Genomic DNA, 19,971 nt, shown 5'->3' on the forward strand with positions numbered 1-19,971 from the left:
TCGTGCTAAGTACTCTCTCTTCTGGATCTCTTGCAGTGTGTTTCCCATAGTGCCCTTGAGTGTGCCCGTGCGATCTACGCCCATGCTTTACAGGTCTTCCCAAGCAAGAAGAGTGTCTGGCTGAGAGCAGCCTACTTTGAGAAGAACCATGGCACCAGGTAAGTCAGCACTTAATGCAGGAAAATGAGGCAGGAGGCTGCTTCTGGTCTAGTGATTGACCAGTCAGGGATTTTTGCTTGTTTAAATTGGGTGGGTGGAGAAAGTAAGAATTCTTTTTCATATCACAGGTCAGTCCCAACGCATGGGTTTTGCCTCCCCTAATAGAAGATGGAGACAGAGAAGAAAAGCTTTACTGACACTGCACTACTTATGTTAGCGTGCCACCTGCAGTCCCTCAGTATTTCTCTGTCTCCAGCAGATGGGAGAGGGTGAAAACCTGTACTCTGGAGTTAAGAGAAAAAAAGGAAACAGCCGTCTGACTCCCTGGGGTGCTAGGCTTCGAGAGGGCCATCCCCTGGGTTGAGTTGCTGAGCAGGAAGGGACCCTGACTTGCCTCAGCTCATCTATGAAGGGGGCACTGACAGCCAGTGTTGTGGCTTCCTCTTTGTTCTCCAAGCAACCTGCACTCCCTCTGCCAGGTCTTCGGACGACGAAGGGAACTATTGCCTCCTGTATGGTTTTTGATTTGATTGAAAAATAAATAAATGAAAATAAGTGAGAATGGCAGAAGGAAGGACCACATGTGCTGGGCCTGGGAGGAGACAGGATAGGCTCAGGGGCCTGGTTTTGTGTGCACATAGCTTTTGGCTTATCAGCAGGGACCATCCAGGGGGCCAGTGAGGGTTCAGCACGGTGACGCTGACCGACAGGAGAGGCAGCCAGTGCATTGTGCACGCAGCTGCGTGTGTTGCAGCAGAGCCAGTCATGGTTTTGGCAGCAGGGCGTGTAAAACGCTGCTGCTTGTGTAGGAACAAGGTGGCAAGACTGTTATTAGTCAGGCTGTGCGGGAGATACAAGTCTGATGGTGAAGGTAGCATGGCATTGACTGCAGTGGATGAAAGAAGATTGGCCCGAATGGCAGGAGTGAGTGAGATTCCCTCTCTCCAGGAGCATGGTAATGGCGGCCATTTTGCCTTTGGCTCCCATGTTGCAAGAGACCTCGGGGAAGATGTCTTCTACTCCCAAGTTGTTCATGGCTGCACTAGATAAAGAAGGGTCCCCTTCGGACTCGGGGAGTGATGAGTCCCTGGGGGGGGGTGGGGGGGTGGAGGGGGGGCCTCTGATTCCGAGGAAGCCTTCTCAACGGAGTTTGTGCTGTTAATGCACAATGCGTTTCTGGCACGAAAAATCTCATCTGGGAAGTGGGCCCAATCTCCAAGTCCCCTGAAGCACTCCAAGCTTTAGATGTTGGCCTCCATGGGAGGGGCCGAAAGGGGGTGGAAACCCTGGGACAGGGATTGTGCTTCTCAGGCGCCGTCATTCGTTACCATGAGATATCTCAACAAAACTCTCCTCACATCTAAAAGCTTAAGCTCCCTCACATGAGGTGCGGAGGAGTCAACACAGGAAAAGCTGGAAGAACATAAGATATACCATACTGGGACAGACCAAGGGTCCATCAAGCCCAGCATCCTGTTTCCAACAGAGGCCAAACCAGGCCACAAGAACCTGGCAAGTACCCAAACATTAGATAGATCTCAAGCTACTATTGCTCATTAATTACCTTCATAGCAGTTTATGGATTTTTCCTCTAGGAACTTATCCATATCTTTTTTAAACCCAGCTACACTAACTGCTGTAACCACATCCTCTGGCAATGAATTCCCGAGCTTAACTATTTGCTGAATGAAAAATAATTTTCTTCAATTTGTTTTAATGAGCTACTTTCTAACTTTCATGGCGTGCCCCCTGATTCTTCTATTTTCTGAGAGAGTAAATAACCAATTTACATTAAGTTGTTCAAGTCTATTCTCCAAACTGAACAGCCCTAACTTTAGCTTTTCCTCATAGGGCAGCCATACCATGCCCCTTATTTAGGTCGCCCTCCTCTGCACTTTTGCTAGTGCAGCTATATCCTTTTGAGATGCGGCGACCAGAATTGTACACCGTATTCAAGGTGCGGTCTCACCATGGAGTGATACAGAGGCATTATGACATTTTCCGTTTTATTCACCGTTCCCTCCTTAATAATTCCTAACATTCTGTTAGCTTTTTTGACTGCTGCAGCACACTGAGCCGACGATTTCAATGTATTATCCACTATGATGCCTAGATCTCTTTCCTGGGTGGTAGCACCTAATATGGAACCTAACCGAGTAACTTCTACAAGGGTTATTTTTCCCTATATGCATCACCTTGCACTTGTCCACATTAAATTTCATCTGCCATTTGGATGCCCAATCTTCCAGTCTTGCAAGGTCCTCCTGTAATGTATCACAGTCCACTTGTGATTTAACTACTCTGAATAATTTTGTATGAGCCGCAAATTTGATAACCTCACTCGTCGTATTCCTTTCCAGATCATATATATATATATATATATATATATATATATATATTTATTGATAAGCACCGGTCCAAGTACAGATCTCTGAGGCACGCCTCTGTTTACCTTTTTTCACTGTGAAAATTGACCATTTAATCCTATTCTCTGTTTCTTGTTTTTTAGTTTTCTTAGAAGCCTCTCAAGTGGGACTTTGTCGAACGCCTTCTGAAAATCCAAATACACCACATCTACCAGTTCATCTTTGTGCACATGTTTATTTACCCCTTCAAAACCATGTAGGAGATTTGTGAGGCAAGACTTCCCTTGGGTAAATTCATGCTGGCTGTGTCCCATCAAACCATGCCTATCTAAATGTTTTGTGATTTTATTCTTTATAACAGTTTCCTCGATTTTTCCTGGCTCACCGGTTTTAGTTTCCCGAATCATCCCTGGATCCCTTTTTAAATGTAGGGGTTACATTGGCCATCTTCCAACTTCAAGTATATTAGATGATTTTAATGATAGGTTACAAATTTTTACTAATAGGTCTGAAATTTCATTTTTTAGTTCCTTCAGAACTCTGGGGTGTATACCATCCGGTCCAGGTGATTTACTACTCTTCAGTTTGTCAATCAGGCCTACCACCTCTGCCAGTTTCACCCTGATTTGGTTCAGTTGATCTGAATCATCAGCCATGAAAATCTTCTCCAGAACGGGTATCTCCACAACATCCTCTTCAATAAACACCGAAGCAAAGAAATTGTTTAATCTTTCTGCAATGGCCTTGGTGTCCTTTTAACTCCTTGATCATCCAACGGTCCAACCGACTCCCTTGTAGGCTTTCTGCTTCGGACATCTTTTAAAAAGTTTTTATTGTGAGTTTTTGCCTCTACGGCCAACTTCTTTTCAAATTCTCTCTTAGACTGTCTTATCAATGTTTTACATTAAACTTGCCAATGCTTATGCTTTTATCCTATTTTCTTTTGATGGATCCTTCTTCCAATTTTTGAATGAAGATCTTTTGGCTATAATAGCCTCTTTCACCTCACCTTTTAACCATGCTGGTAATCGTTTTGCCTTCCTTCCACCTTTCTTAATGCATGGAATTCATCTGGTCTGTACGTCCAGGATGGTATTTTTTTAATGATGGCCACACCTGTTGCATACTTCTTACCTTTGTAGCTACACCTTTCAGTTTTTTCTATTTTTCTCATTTTATCAAAGTTTCCCTTTTGAAAGTTTAGCACGAGAGCCGTGGATTTGCTTACTGTCCCCCTTCCAGTCGTCAATTCAGATTTGATTATATTATGATCACTATCACCAGGCAGCCCCACTACCGTTACCTCTCTCACCAAATCCTGCCCTCCACTGAGATTTAAATCTAAAATTGCTCCCTCTTGTCGGATCCTGAACCACTTGCTCCATAAAACTGTCATTTATTCCATCCAGGAACTTTATATCTCTAGCATGCCCTGATGTTTCACTTACCCAGTCAATATTGGGGTAATTGAAAGCTCCACCATCTGATTCACATGAAACACCAATACTGCCTTAGATAAAATAAAAAGAAGGTACTGTCTGTAACGACACCCCCAAGTCTGAAATCTGAAGGAATGGATTACAGTAAGAAAAGCCTGCAACTCAGAAATTTCCTAGCTGAACATATTGCCACCAAGAAAAAGACCTTATGAGTCAAATTCTTAAGAGTTGCTCTCCTTAGAGGTTCGAAAGGCACCTCACACAAAGCCCTGAGGACGAGATTAAGATCCCAAAGGGAGGAGCACAAAGAAGAATATCTGGTAGAACTGATTCTTCTTTCTGGTAGAAAGATATTCTTCTTTGTGCTCCTCCCTTTGGGCAAAAAGTCAAGCAGAAGAAAGGATTGTCAAAGAGGTAAAGATACTGCAGGGACTGTGACCGAATTAAGTTACTCTGTGCCAGAGTTCACTACCCAGCCTAGCAACTCGAGTGTACTGATCACTTTCCGAACCGACTGACAACAAAGGTCCTCCGACTTTGACCTGATAAGCCAGTCGTCTAGATAGGTATACACCAGAATGCCTTCCCGATGCAAAGCTGCCACCACCACCACCACCATAACCTTAGTAAAGGTGTGTGGCGCCATGGCCAAACTGAAGGGAGAAGAGCCTGAAACTGAAAATGGTGACCCAGAACCATGAACCACAGAAACCGTTGATGGTCTGGTCGGATGGGTATGTGCAGATAATCCTCTGTCAACTCTAGAGAAGCCAGAAACTCGGCTTTGCGAACTGCTACTACAGCTAACCTCAGGGTCTCCATCCAGAAGCGTGGTACCTTGAGCGCTGCATTTACTCTTTTCAAGTCCAGAATTGGATGAAGTAAATGGAATACCTTCCCATGCCTCGCTCCTCGCGGGGGACCGGAATTATCACCCCTAGCTTCTGCAACCAGTCCTGCGATTCGCGAACCACAAGTTGCTTGCCTAAGGATCCACAAGGGGAAACTAGAAACAAATCTCAGACAGGCCAAACAAATTCTAATGTGTAGCCATCTCTTACCACACTGAGAACTCGCTGATCCTTGGTAATTTTGGCCCACTTCCCGTAAAACCGCGCCAAGCAACCTTCTACAATAAGAACAACGGAGTGGACGAGCCTTGCCTCATTGCGAGGACTTAGTCCCAGCTGCGCTAACACTTGTGGTGTCCCAGAAGGGTCTTCGGCCCCTCGAAGGGACTGACCCCAAGATTGGCACCGGAAAGAGAATTGCTTCTGCGGACCTGGAGCTCCCCATGTCAGGCGAGATCTCCTACTATCCTGAAAGCGGGACTGAGCCTGAAAAAAACATTTCCCTTAGGTTTATCCTCAAGCAACCTGTGCATCTTATTTATGCCCAGATTCTTAATCAACTGCTCCAGCTCCTCACCAAACAAGAGTTCACCTTTGAAAGGCAGAGACACCAGCTGACACTTGGATGACACATCCGCTGACCAATTACGCAACCATAACAACCTCCTGGCTGATGCCGCCGACACCATAATCAGACACGATTACTAGGTAATACCGAGCATCTGCCCTGTAAGCCACTGCTGCCTCAAAATGCTCAGCCTTACTCGCCTCCTCACCAGACTTTTATTGGCCATCTTGGAGCTGCTGCACCCAACACAGACAAGCCCTCTGCATAAAACTGGAACAAATGGTCGCCCATAAACTCAGAGCCGACACCTCAAAAATTCTCTTAAGATGCACCTCCAATTTAAGATCCTGAACATCCTTCAAAGCAATGGACCCTGCAACCGGAATAATCGTGTTTTTGGTAACAGCAGATACTGCAGCATCAAACTTAGGGAGGGAAAGAAGGTCCAACGTCCGCTCCAGCAAAGGATAAAGCTTCACCATAGCCCTCCCTACCCTCAAGCCAGCGTCAAGAGTATCCCATTCCCGATCCACCAGCTTCTTCACCAACTTATGATATGGGAAGGCTTTTGCTGGTCCCCGAAGCCATCCAGGACCGGATGAGCCCCTTCCAGATCAGAGTCCTCCTGTGGAACCTTGATACCAAGCTCCTCAAGCGCCTGAGGAGTCAGCAGCCCTAACTCCTCCTTGCGAAAAGGATGGGACCGCCTTAGGGTCATCACCCTCGGAAACTGGAACCTCCTTAGGATCATCCCCCGGAGCTGTGCCATCTGCATCCAGATCAACTGCCAGATCGTGCGCTGGAGGCACCCTGGGCCCTCGGGAGCCTCATCAGAGTCATCTGATCCATCAGTAGTGACTCCTAGAGATGGAGCCAGGCCCAACAAATGCTGGACTAAAGAAGGTCGCTTTCTCTGAAACTGATCTGGGCTGGAACCTGCATCCAGACCCTTAGAAGGCCGGGCCTGGTTCCCCAGACCGGACGCAGCCGCCTCAATACACAATCTGTGGAAAAAGCCTTGGAGGCGCAGGGAAAGGCTAAGAAGAACCAGGAATAGGCAGAATGGGACCATCTGTGTCCCCCCCCCCCCCCCCCACACTTCTCCCTGGAGTCTGAGCAAGCCAGGGAAAGCCTCGGAGGAAAATCCTCCTCCCCCTCCTTCGGCGTGGCATGGGCCGAATGAACCTTCAAAATGACCAACGTTCCTGCTCCGATGGAAAAAGGAGCTTTGGCCCAGCACAAACCCCGATGTTCGGGAGAAACAGGGGCAGGCAACAGCCTCCTCTTTTTCGCGGTCATCGGACAGCCATTCACTGCCAGAAGAACAACCGGAGCAAAGGCTGGCAAGTACCCAAAAACTAAGTCTATTCCATGTTACTGTTGCTAGTAATAGCAGTGGCTATTCTCTAAGTGAACTTAATAGCAGGTAATGGACTTCTCCTCCAAGAACTTATCCAATCCTTTTTTAAACACAGCTATACTAACTGCACTAACCACATCCTCTGGCAACAAATTCCAGAGTTTAATTGTGCGTTGAGTAAAAAAGAACTTCCTCCGATTAGTTTTAAATGTGCCACATGCTAACTTCATGGAGTGCCCCCTAGTCTTTCTACTATCCGAAAGAGTAAATAACCGATTCACATCTACCCGTTCTAGACCTCTCATGATTTTAAACACCTCTATCATATCCCCCCTCAGCCATCTCTTCTCCAAGCTGAACAGCCCTAACCTCTTTAGTCTTTCCTCATAGGGGAGTTGTTCCATTCCCCTTATCATTTTGGTAGCCCTTCTCTGTACCTTCTCCATCGCAATTATATCTTTTTTGAGATGCGGCGACCAGAATTGTACACAGTATTCAAGGTGCGGTCTCACCATGGAGCGATAGAGGCATTATGACATTTTCCGTTTTATTCACCATTCCCTTTCTAATAATTCCCAACATTATGTTTGCTTTTTTGACTGCCGCAGCACACTGAACCGATGATTTCAATGTGTTATCCACTATGACACCTAGATCTCTTTCTTGAGTGGTAACTCCTAATATGGAACCTAACATTGTGTAACTATAGCATGGGTTATTTTTCCCTATATGCATCACCTTGCACTTATCCACCTTAAATTTCATCTGCCATTTGGATGCCCAATTTTCCAGTCTCACAAGGTCTTCCTGCAAATTATCACAATCTGCTTGTGATTTAACTACTCTGTCCCAAATAGGTAAATTGGTAAATAGGTTGCTGTCCCAAATAGGTAAATTGGTGATAAGCCATAAAAGATGCCAGGGGGAACAAACGAGGTTGGCGCTCGAAGTTGCTTTTCAGGAACTGAAGGCCCTGGATCTGGAAGAAATTGTGTCTCAGATGGTGCAGGTTAAATAGAGGTTCTTAGAATTTGGCAATAAGGCAGGCTGCATCTTGGCCAGGCATCTTAAAGATCATGCTAGGCAAAATCAGATTCTTAGGATAAAGGGGGTAACACTGTATGATAGTAAGAAGATTTCAGATAGATTTGCCCAATTCTATGGGGAACATTACACGTTAGATAGGGGTATTAAGGATATAGACATTGAAAATTATCTGGACTTGGACACTTTGCCCAGCTTGCCAGAGGCAGCCAGAGAACACTTAAACGCACCAATTAAGAAGGAAGAGATACTTGAGTTTATTTTGGATTTAAAATTGGGGAAAGCACCGGGTCTTGATGGATATTCAACTAAATTTTATAAAGTATGTAAATCAGTAGTTGTAAAATCAATGGCCTCTAAGTTTAACTTTCTTAGAGAGTGTGGACGTCTGGCAATGGGGACAAATGTAGCCGGCATTACAGTACTGGCAAAGGGCAGTCGTGAACCCACACTTTGCAGATCTTACAGACCTATCTCCTTTATTAATCTAGATCTTATGATTATAGCAAAGGTTCTGTCCCTTTGCCTAGGTTTACTTGCTCTTTTCCTTATTCATGGAGATAGGTTTTATCGCAGGCAGACTTGCGGCTGATAACATTTGATGGGTCTTGGACCTCACTTGGTGGGTACAGTATCGTAATATCCCGACAGTTCTAATGGCAGTAGATGCTAAGAAAGCATTCGATAGGGTTCACTGGGCCTATCTATTTCAGGGGCTTCATAAAATGGGCTTGGGACCTTTCTACTTGATCTGGATTAAAGTGCTTTATGATCATCCGAAAGCTTATGTCAGGGTTAACGGGGATTAATTACTCTGACCCTTTTTTGGCTGGTAGAGGCACAAGGCAGGGGTGCCCACTATCCCCCCTTATTGTTTGCGCTTTCATTGGAACCTTTTGCCAAGAAAATCCGGAATAATGATAACCTTAAAGGGGTAGATGTTTCAGGGAAAGCTAACAAAATGACTTAATTTGCAGATGATTTGGTGTTTCCTTTGACAGCTCCTGAATGATCTCTGTTTACTTTACTTGAGGAAATGAGACATTTCAGATCAGTATCTGGATTTAAAGTCAATGAAGACAAATCTGAAATTTTGAATCTAACTTTGGATGGGGATCTGCCAACAACCTTCGTCAGTTGCTACCCTTTAAATGGACAGCTGAGAGTGTGAATTATCTTGGGGTTAGATTGGGACCGGGTCTGTCAAGATTGTTTGACCTTAATGTTACTCCTTTATACAAGGGGATATTACAGGATATAGAGAGATGGGACCTTGGTTCAGCAGAATCTCTGTTAAAATGTCTATCCTGCCAAGATTCTGCTACTTTTTCAAACTCTGCCTGTAGCTATACCGAGGAGAATCTTAAGAGTGGCAGAAAGCCCTTCTTCATTTTATCTGGAAGAGAAGACATCCTAGGGTAACAAGAGAAGTGCTATACAGACCGAAAGATCAGGCAGAGCTGGGCATCCCAAAATTAGCATTTTATTCTGCTGCCTCTCAGTTAAGAATGATAAGGGAATGGCATTACAGATCCAAGCACAAGGTTTGAATAGATTTGGAGCGGGATATATTTGGGATACTTATATTGCGGTCAGGAAAATTAGAGGGTGGACTTAGTGGAGGTTCTCCTTTCACATTGCACTCATTGAGAATTTGATATCAATATCGTGCTAAGCTGTTTGAGGATAAGCGATTCTGGCATCCTTCTTCTACACTAAAGAATTTCCACTGAGGGAATCATTGTAATCGGTGGCCTTTTTGGAAGGCTATAGGCATTGAGAGGTTAGAACAGGTTTGGGAAGGGAGTTCTACTGTTTCTTTTGCAAAACTGTGACAGGCTTTTCCTTTGCAGGAAAAGGATAGATTTCACTACTTGCAATAAGCTTCCTAAGTTGGCTCCAAAGGGATTGTTGCGGATCTTCGCAAAAGCAAATCTATGTTTGATGTTTATTGTTCTCAAGCTGATAAAATGGACAAGATGATTTCTAAACTTTGCGACATGCTACTTGGTATCAAAGGGTCTAAACCAAACTATATTTTAGCGTGATAGAGGGAATTTTTGGAACAATTGGAAGATTTTAAATGGGACAATTGCTTCCATTTGACAGGGAAAAGTTCTGTGTCTACCTTGGTATTAGAAAATGGCTGTACGTTATTATATAGGTGGTACCTAACTCCAGTCAAATTAGCTAAGATGTATAAGGGAATCAATGTGCTTTGCTGGCGAAACTGTGGTGAAGAAGGCAGTTTCATCCACCTGTCCCAAGGTGAGGAAGTATTGGGAAATGGTTAGAGTCCCGATATCCAGTAAATTACTTTTGGTCACGATTGGCTTTCAAGGTATTGATAAACGGTTTAGGTATTTGATATTTCATGTCGTAGTAGGGACGTGTTGCGAGCTTGCAGGCTGGTGGCGAAAGATTGAAGTGCCTCAGAAGCTGCATTTACGATTGAGATTAACATGTCTTGTTATTATGTACAAGTTAACAGCTCTTCTTCATGATGATATTCAGAAGTTTGAGGTTATCTGGGTTTCGTTTATTCATTGGCGGGAATCCATAGAAACGGGGCTGGGAGTGTCTGAGGCGTCTTCTTTAGGATCTGGGTAGAGTTATTTATTTATTTATTTTTAATTTTTATATACCGATGTTCCTGTATAATATACATATCGCACCGGTTTACAAGGAACTAAAACTGTCGCCTCAGGGGCGGAATACATTGGAACAAATAACAATAAAGAACTTACAGAGAAAAAAGGCCTAATTTAACTCAAATATAGTACTACTCAGAAACATATGTACAGATGGAGATAGGGGACTGGGGTCTATAATGTCAACGTATTCCTCGGTTATGAGAGTCATTGATTATGCTGAAGATTGCTATGGAAAGGGGAAAGGATGGGATAAGGGGGGAAAAAGAAAATATGGTTCAGTTATACTAATAGGTGGGTTACACCCCGTATCCTGCCTTAGGTTATGGATTTTCAGGAGAATACGTATGCATACATTTTTTATATGTCTGCATGCTATTTCTTCTCTGTTGGAGTTTAAAGTTCTTGTAATGATGTTTTGCAGATAATTTGTATTGTTGATCTTTTTCTGCCAATAAAAAGTAAATTAAAAAGAAAAATGTTAAAACTGCTGCCCCAGCTGAGCCCATAAAAATAACTGAGCAGTAAGACAACTTTGTCAAATAAAAGTATTTCTTGGGAAATGGCCCCAGCTCTGCATGCTGACGTCGATTAAAGAGAACCCATCGTTAGGCAACTGACTGAGGATTCCTGTCCTGGCCATGTCTGATACCCCCAGGGGAGGTCCTCACTCCTATTCTCTTAATGAAAAAAATAGTTTTGCTCTTCTGACATGACTGATGTAAATTGTTATTAATTGAAATGTTGCAATTTCCATTTTGCTCTGTGGTGCTGCCCAGCCCAGCTGTTCAGGGCCTGATTTATTGCAGCTTGTGCTATGGGGCTGGTCATGTTTCTGCCATTTTGCTGCTCAGACACTTGGAAGCAGACGGAAATAATAAGTGACGGGACATCTGCCAGAGGGCACCGACTTTGACTTCCTGCCTCGAGCACAAAGCCCTCCCAGCCCTGCGTGCGCTGCAGCAGAGCTCTTTGTGCTGCAGATTGCAGATTTCTTCCCTCTAGCAAACATCTCTCCATGGCACCCCCCCCCCTTCCTTGGTGGTGTGAAGGGGGTGCCATGTTTTTGTAGGCTGTGTGTGAAAGGAGCTCCTGGATAAACCTTTCATTGGCTCTGGGGTTATGGGTTGGGGGTGGACTGTACCCACGAAGCAGCTTCATGTAGCTTGGAGATAACATGATGATGTCCGTGTTGTGATGTGCTTGTCTGCTTGTTCTCCTGTCGCAGGGAATCGCTGGAGGCGCTCTTGCAGAGGGCTGTCGCTCACTGTCCCAAGGCAGAGGTCCTGTGGCTGATGGGGGCAAAGTCAAAGTGGTTGGCCGGAGATGTGCCTGCTGCCAGGAGTATTCTGGCCCTAGCTTTCCAGGTCTGTATGAAGGACTGCCCCTCTCCGCAGATTCATTTCTCCCACCTGAGCTGTGGCCCTTCCTCCTCTCAGCTGGTGTGCATAAGTGAGATCAGACTTTCCTCGCACATGTCACGCCCCCCTCCCCATATTTTAAACAACTTGGCATTCAGACCATTCCTCCAGTGCAATACTAAATAGAGCAGAAACAAGAATATTCAAGTGTTCATAAAAGAAAGTTTCTGTTCATACCCCAGATCAGTCCAGAGATGAAGGCAAAGAATAAAATGTTTTCAGGCACCGCTAATTAACAGTCACGTGCAGTCCCTCAGTATTTCTCTGTCTCCAACAGATGGTAGAGATGCTAACCTGCAGTCTGAATTTAGTTTAAAAAAAAAAAAGTAATAAAACTTAGAAGACAGAAGTAGTGAAGACGGCGCTCCCAGAGGTGGTAGGTTCCTTCGTGGGCCATCCCTCTGGTTGAGCAGGGCAAGCGGGGGACATGAAATCCCTGGCCAGGCTCGACCCTTGATTCCAAGGGGAAGGAAAGCCAGGGGTCCTTGTTCCCCTCGCTCCCCCTGAAGCCTTCTCACCCAGTCTGGCCGTCCGCAGCAGCCAGGAGCACCCAGAAGCAGAAAAGTATAACTTCCCTTTGTTTTTCTGGGCTGCTCGGGGGCTGTTTCTTTAAGAGAAAAAAAATAAAGTTGAGCTTTCTTTTCTCGGCAGAGGCGGTCTGCTCAGTGGGGGTGAGGAGGAAGGCGCACGCTGCTTGTGCGATTTCAGCATCCGGGGCTGGGACAGCGTCGGCAGCGGCGTTGGAGCTGCCTTTCTCCTGCTTGGAGTATTTTTCTGCATGCCACCTCCTGCGGAGCACGGGAAAGTCTGTCAGGACTGCGGGGGGAGGCGATTGTGCCTCAATGCAACCCTACTCTGCTCTAGCTGTGCCTCTGGAGGCGAAGGGGCCTCAGCAGAGGGCTCATCAGGCGGACGCTGCACCAGTTCTGCAGGTCCTGCCCAAGAGGCCCTTGGGGGGGGGGGGGGGATGTTTAAGAAGATGGCGGCCATTTTGTTTCTACATGGCAGGAGGCCTGCCATGAACAGGGAGTGCAGGGACTCCCCTCCCCCACTTTCTCCAGTACAGCAGGAGTCTGGAGAAAGTAGAGAGGTGGCAGCGAACCAAGAGAGGACCTGGAAGCTGTAGAAATGGGGAGCGCGATGGATTTTCCACGGATTTTGTATTGCTGCTGCATGAAGCCTAACTCGCCAAAAAGGAAGCGGTAGGTAAGCAGTCGGCCACCCAGAAGTTCTAGAACTCTGCTAAGAAGCCTCAAGCTGAGGCACCTCCCAGGTTGGGGGATATTTTTCACCTGCTGGGCCTGGGACTATCAGGAGTAGAGGAGTACTCCTCTGAATAATCTGAAGGATATGGTACTCAGGAGGATCCACGTATTGGTCAGGGCATGGATCCTGTGGCTGACCCAGTGGGTAGTGACCCGGATGCGGAGGACATTCCTCTCGAGGGGGATGACCCTATGGTGGTGAGATTGTTCCGAAAGATGGAGTAATGGCCTTTCATCCCTCAGGTTCTTGAAGAGCTGGGGATCAAAGTTGCGCAGAAAGATTCGGACAACAAGGGGGATGGCCTGCGTGGACCACAGAAGGCTTTCACTTTGCCAAAGAAGTTGAAGAAGCTGATTGACCAGGCATGGGATTTCCCAAAGCTAGACCTGAAGGCGTTTAGGGCTATGGGCAGTTTATATCCCTTTAGAGCCTTGGAAGCTTCCAAAGGTGGATGTGGCGGTGTCAGTGATGACTCAGATGACAACCATCCCCGTGGCAGGGTCAGCAGCGTTGAATGATGTCCAGGACCAGAAGCTATTTATTTAAATATTTTTCTATACCGTCGTTCAGTTGTATTCCATCACAACGGTTTACAGTGAGGCACATAAATACATCTTTGATTATTTGTGTAGATTAGTATTATCACTAGGGAGTGCCATTAGATTTCAGTAACAAAGTTTCATAAAAAATACTGTTAGTATAGTGATATAAATCTTGTCCTTTTCTACCTTTATCAGTCTTAGTTACGTGTATAACTCTACCGTAATGTATATTTTGTTTTAAAAGACACACATAATGCACAATACAGGGTTCTGCATGCTGATGGTCTGCTGCCAGATTTCATATTCCACTATTCTCCTTTCTCTTTGTGGAAGGCTTGTTTGAAAAGCCAGGTTTTTAAACTTTTTGAAAAGTTTGAAATCTCTCTGAAGTCTAGTTTTTAAGGGCATGGTGTTCCATAGTTTTGGTCCAGCTAATGATAAAGCCCTCTCTCTCACTTGGGTCAGTCTGGCTGTTTTAACAGACAGAATGGTTAGGAGTGCTTTGTTGGCGGATCTCAGGTTTCTATGTGGGACATGAACACGTAGGGCTGTGTTCAGCCATTCTGCTTTTTCGTCATGAATCAAGTTGTGAATTGTGCAAAGTTTTATACTGAACTCTGTATTCAATTGGAAGCCAGTGTAATTCTGCTAAGGTATCTGTAATGTGATCATTTTTTCTTTTACCAGTTAGTACCCTTGCGGCAGAGTTTTGCAGTATTTGTAGTGGTCTTATTGTTGTGTATGGTAGTCCTAGGAAAAGGGCATTACAATAGTCTGTGCTAGCAAATATTAGTGCTTGTAAGACTGTTCTGAAGTTTGTCATTGTTAGTAAAGGTTTTAATTTCCTGAGTACCATAAGTTTGGAGTATCCTTTTGACTTTTAAAGATATCTGTGTGGTTTGAGACTGAGTTCCGTATCTATTATTACATCGAGGTTCTGTACTTTTTCGGCTAATTCTATCTTCTGATTATTCAGCAGTATTGGAGTTTGGATGATCATTAAGTTTTTACGTTCTAAATGTAGAAATTCAGTTTTCTCTATGTTGATGACTAGTTCCATTTGGTTTAGTAACTGTTTGATGATGTCTGGGTACATGTTTGCTAGTTTAAGTGTTTTTTCTATTGTGTCTTCAATGGGAAGTAGCAGTTGAATGTCATCTGCAGAAAGGTAGTGTATGATTCCCAGGTCCGCTAGGACGTGGCATAGCGACAGCAGATAAATATTAAACAGGGTTGCAGATAGAGCTGATCCCTGTGGTACTCCTGTTTTTAGATTTACTTTTTCTGATAATAAGTTATTTATGCAGACTTGGTAAAATCTGTTACTTAGGTATGATTTGAACCAGGCTAAAGTTTTTTCCTGTAGGCCTATTTCTTCCATTCTTTTTAAAAGTATGTCATGGTTTACTGTGTCAAATGTGTCAAATGTGTCAAATGTGGCAACTCGACCTACAAATACCACTTAAAAAATTCACCTCCGCCAGGCCTATCAGGGAACACTACAAAGAGTCACTCCAAATTCCAAAGGCCAAAACCTACCAACATAAATCCTTGAGTCTCAGAGCCTTCTCATCAGCAGGTCCAGCTCTCTGGAACTCGATCCCACCTGATTTGAGACAAGAGCCATGCTCTTTAACATTTAGGAAAAGACTAAAAACTTGGCTTTTCAAAAAAGCATTTCCAAGCCTTGAATAAAACCTCCTCTCACTAGCACTAACTCGTATGCAATAATGGAATGTAAACACGAATCAACCAACCTCAAACCCTCTCTCACTAATTCCTGCTGAATATTTATCATACTATTACCATTCACAACTGTGTCATATTTATTCATTTGATTACCTATGTACCGTTTCATAGTCTTATTTTTTCACTTGCTATTCTAATGTATCAATAGGCTGAAATGTAAATATTGTGCTGTTCAATTTCTCCCCTTCCATCCCAAGTTTATTTTCCTTGTTTTTTGTAACTTTCCCTCTCCCTTTTTCTGATTCACTGTATTTAAAGTTCAAGGTTCTTATTGAAAATATTGTTTTTACGATACATTATGCTTTACACTCCTTGTTATTTGTAAACCGGGTTGATGTGATGCCTATCATGAAACTCGGTATAACAAAAACAATAAATAAATAAATAAATGCTGCTGAAAGGTCTACAACATCAGAATGTAGTGTTTTCCACTATCAAATCCTCTCAGAATGTTGTCATTCAGTGAGAGCAGCAGGGTCTCGGTGCTGTAGTGTTTGTGAAATCCATGCTGTGAGGGGTATAGTATATTATTGTTATCTAAATGCTCAGCCAGTTGTTTTTGTACAGATTTTTCTATTAATTTTGCAATTAGTGGTAAGTTTTATACTGGTCTGTAGTTGCTCAGAGTAAGGGGGTCACTGTTTTTTTTTTCTTCACAATTGGTTTGATGATTGCCCCTTTTAGTGTGTCAGGCATGTATCCTTCTTCTAGGGATAGGTTTATGATCTTTGTTAGTGTAGGGGTAACTCTCAGGTCAATACAGTAAAGTGCGGCCGCGGTTATCCTGTTTCTAACTCGCCTTTTACTCACAATTTGGCCGCGTTAGCCCAACCCGCGATTCACTATCCCCTTTAACCCATTCTTATCGCCTCTTTAAATCAACGGGAAACCCCTTCCGCCCGCGGCATGTATATTAGATGTAAACGATCGGATTAGCTATTCCCTCCCATACAGTAACTCGCGCCCCGACTATCGCCTTTTTAACCTGGAGTTTAGCCGCGTGTTTAACCTGCTAATTTACCGCCTACCCCTACCCCTGCGTTAGAGGTAGGGGTAAGGGTAGACAGCAAACTTTCCCCCAAAAGGAAACCTAAAAACCTAAAATCCCCTCCTCCCGAAGCTACTCGACATGTTATCAACTTACTTTTTGTTGCTTTCAGCCCCTTCAACCTTCTCTGTCGTCCTCCGAAGGGGGCAGCCGGCGGCGAAAGCAGCTTGCAGCGGTCCCCCCCCGCGCAGGTCCCGGTTCTCCTGGCTCTCTATGATGTTCCAGCAGGTACTCCACGGCGCGGTTTCCTTTAACCATCTACAGGCAGAGATTATGGCAACGGGATCCATAGCAAAGCTCCTCTGTCTGGGACAGTGCACGGCCCCACTTAATAACATTTCCCAGCTAAACTCGAGAGGAGCTGGGAGCCAGCTCGACTTCTGGCTGACAGCTAACCCCCCCCCCCCCCCAAAAAAAAAGACTGCTGAGTTACGGCCTTGGAAGCGAAGCGTACTTTCATGGGCTTGAGCGCCCAAATTGAAAGCACGCCGTGACGTCACGCACGCCCGTCCATGTGCTTTCATTGGCTTGAGCGCCCGTCAATTTGGGCGCTCAAGCCCATGAAAGTACGCTTCGCTTCGCTTCCAAGGCAGTAACTCAGCAGTCTTTTTTTTGGGGGGGGGGGGGTTAGCTGTCAGCCAGAAGTCGAGCTGGCTCCCAGCTCCTCTCGAGTTTAGCTGGGAAATGTTATTAAGTGGGGCCGTGCACTGTCCCAGACAGAGGAGCTTCGCTATGGATCCCGTTGCCATAATCTCTGCCTGTAGATGGTTAAAGGAAACCGCGCCGTGGAGTACCTGCTGGAACATCATCGAGAGCCAGGAGAACAGGGACCTGCGCGGGGGGGGGCCGCTGCAAGCTGCTTTCGCCGCCGGCTGCGCCCTCCGGAGGACGGCAGAGAAGGCTGAAAGGGCTGAAAAACAACAGAAGGAAAGTTGATACATGTCGAGCCGCTTCGGGAGGAGGGGATTTTAGGTTTTTAGGTTTTCATGGGTTAAAGTTGGGATCCACTTCCTGGTGCCTGTCATTTCAAATGTCATTTGAAATGACAGGTACCAGCGCACCCAGGATACTGTATAGGCGCTGTATTAAGCGCCTATACAGTAAAATGGGTTGCGCGGGCCTAACGCTTCATAGACGCTTCTTGGACGTGGCTTGCATTTGCAAGCTATTTAAATACAGTATCGAGCGGTAGGTGAGCAGGACTGTGCATGCGGCAAACGCGGGTGCGCCCGGCACTAACGCAGCTCTTCCTACCGCTCCTTACTGTATCGACCCGTATGTTTGTTAATTTTTTAATGTCAATAGTGGGCAACTGGACCATGGCGTGTTGTCTCTTTTTTGCATATTAATTTCTTATTTGGTTGAATTTGGGATTTTGGTTCTTAGATTTATTACTTTGTCATTAAAAAAAACTGTGCTATTTCATTGCACTTATTTTCAGGTAAATTCATGGGGGACTCTGTTTTATCATTGGTGAGATCTTTAACTATGGTGAATAATGTCCTTGGGTTATTTGCAAATTTTTCAATTTTTGAGCTGTAGTAATGTTTTTTTGCGTCAAAAATTGTTTGTAATAGGCTAGGTGTTTTCTGAATCAAGTTAAGTTTTCATTACTTTTGTGTTTTTTCCATTCTTTTTCTTTTTTTTTTCCAAGGTTACGTTTTATTTCTTTTATCTTTTTGTTGTACCAGGGGTTTGTTTGTTTCGGTTCATTGATGCGTTTATATTTTAAGGGGTTGATTTCATCGGCTATTTTGTTGGTAGTTTCTATCCAAGCTAGAGATCTTTTTAAAGAGGCTGTTTGAGGTCTCGGCTCTGAGCCTTGGAGCTGCGGTCTGTGCTAGCCTAATGCAGAGAGCTTTTTATGTACTCTGTGCAGAAGGCGCAGGAGAAGACATCGGAGACCTCTGCTGATTCTAGCCAGGAAGCTCAATTGGAGGCGAGGGTGGTCTATGTGGCAAATGCCCTTTATGATATAGTTCAGACTTTAGCCAGGACTATGGTGTGCCTTGGTAGCCGCTCAAAGACTCCTGCGATTGCATAATTGTTCGGCAGATGTGTGGTCAAAAGAGCAGTTTTATAATCTCCCCTTCAAAGGAAAGCTGCTGTTTGAGAAGGATCTGGAGAAGCTAATGAAGCATTTGGTGGATTCTAAAGGGAATAGATTGCCCAAAGATAAAGGGAGTAAGAAGACCTTCCCATTGTGTGCTCGCTTTTATGAGATAAGGAGATTTCACTCCAACTGAAGTTCTTCCGGATCCAGACAGAAGCAGGGTTCAGGAAGGCAGCAGTCCTTTCTGGGGACCCATAGGCTGGCCATAGACAGCTTCGGTCAGAGCTCCAGAGATGCAAAATCCATCCAGTGAAGTTGGGCTGGTCAACTCTTCCCTGGAAGCTGTCGGAGGATGGTTGTCACGTTTTTACAAGGAGTGGATCAGAGTCATTTCTGACTAGTGGGTTCTTTTTTAACATGAACAATTTTTTATTGACACAGCAAGTAACAACAAAACAGCAATAAAGTAATCAACACAAAGGAATGTGTCACAGTGTCATCATTTCATACCTTCCCAGATTCCTTTCCCCCCACCCCTCCCCTGGTCCCAGAAGGAAGGAAGCCCCCACCCAAGGTTCTGACTAGTGGGTTCTGGAAGTAATAAGGGATAGCTGTGCCTTAGAATTTTCTTGTCCCCTCAAAGAGGACTTTGTGGGGTCCTGTTGGGCTTCGCCCTTCTATGGCTGCAGTGATTGAAAGCCATCATCTTTGTGCCTCAGGAAGAGCATGATCGAGGAAGGTATCCTGTGTACTTTGTGGTCCCCAAAAAGGAGAACTCTTTTGGCCTATTCTAGATCTGCAAAAGGTCAATGCAGCCTTGCGGGTGCCACATTTTTGGACGGAGACGTTGCAGACAGTGTTTGTAGCGGTGCGCAATGGGGAGTTTCTCACTTCCTTGGATCTAACAGAGGCATATCTTCATTTTCCCATCCGAGCAGACCATCAAAAGTTTCTGCACTTCACAGTGCTAGGAGAGCATATTCAGTTTCTAGCTCTTCCCTTCAGACTGGCTGCCTGCCACACCAAGGTGATAGTAGTGGTAGCAGCAGCCCTCAAAAAGGAAGGGATACTAGTGAATCCATACCTGTATGATTGGCTCATTCGGGCAAAGTCGGAAGTTGAGTGTCACTGTTCCTGTTCGATGGGTGACGGCGTGTCTAAGGTCCCTGGGCTGGGTGATAAACCTGGCAAAGAGCCATCTGGAGCCATCCCAGTCACTGGATTATCTGGGAGCGCAATTCAACACCCAGTTAGGGTGTTTCTTACACCAGACAGGGTGATCAAGTTGTAGTCTGTGGGATCTGGTGGTCCCCAAAGAGTGGAATTATTTACAAGTGCTAGGTTCCATGGCCTCTACATTGGATTTGGAGCCATGGGCCTTTGCTCACATGTGACCTCTTCAGAAGGCACTCCTGTCCCATTGGAATCCATTGTCAGAGGCGTTTCAGCTACTG

The 19,971-nt window shown here is 45.0% G+C and overlaps 1 protein-coding gene across 1 annotated transcript in view; it reads left to right on the forward strand.

Moving 5' to 3' along the window:
- The window catches only part of PRPF6 (pre-mRNA processing factor 6), a 127,447-nt gene that overhangs the window by 75,505 nt on the left and 31,971 nt on the right, over positions 1-19,971 (forward strand). Inside the window, exons 12-13 of the mRNA XM_029612461.1 lie at positions 37-158; positions 11,667-11,805. Of these exons, the coding sequence (XP_029468321.1) occupies positions 37-158; positions 11,667-11,805 (261 nt within the window). The remainder of the gene's footprint in view (positions 1-36; positions 159-11,666; positions 11,806-19,971) is intronic.

The sequence above is a fragment of the Rhinatrema bivittatum genome, chromosome 8 (genome assembly GCF_901001135.1).
Source record: "Rhinatrema bivittatum chromosome 8, aRhiBiv1.1, whole genome shotgun sequence".
NCBI classification, from domain to species: domain Eukaryota; kingdom Metazoa; phylum Chordata; class Amphibia; order Gymnophiona; family Rhinatrematidae; genus Rhinatrema; species Rhinatrema bivittatum.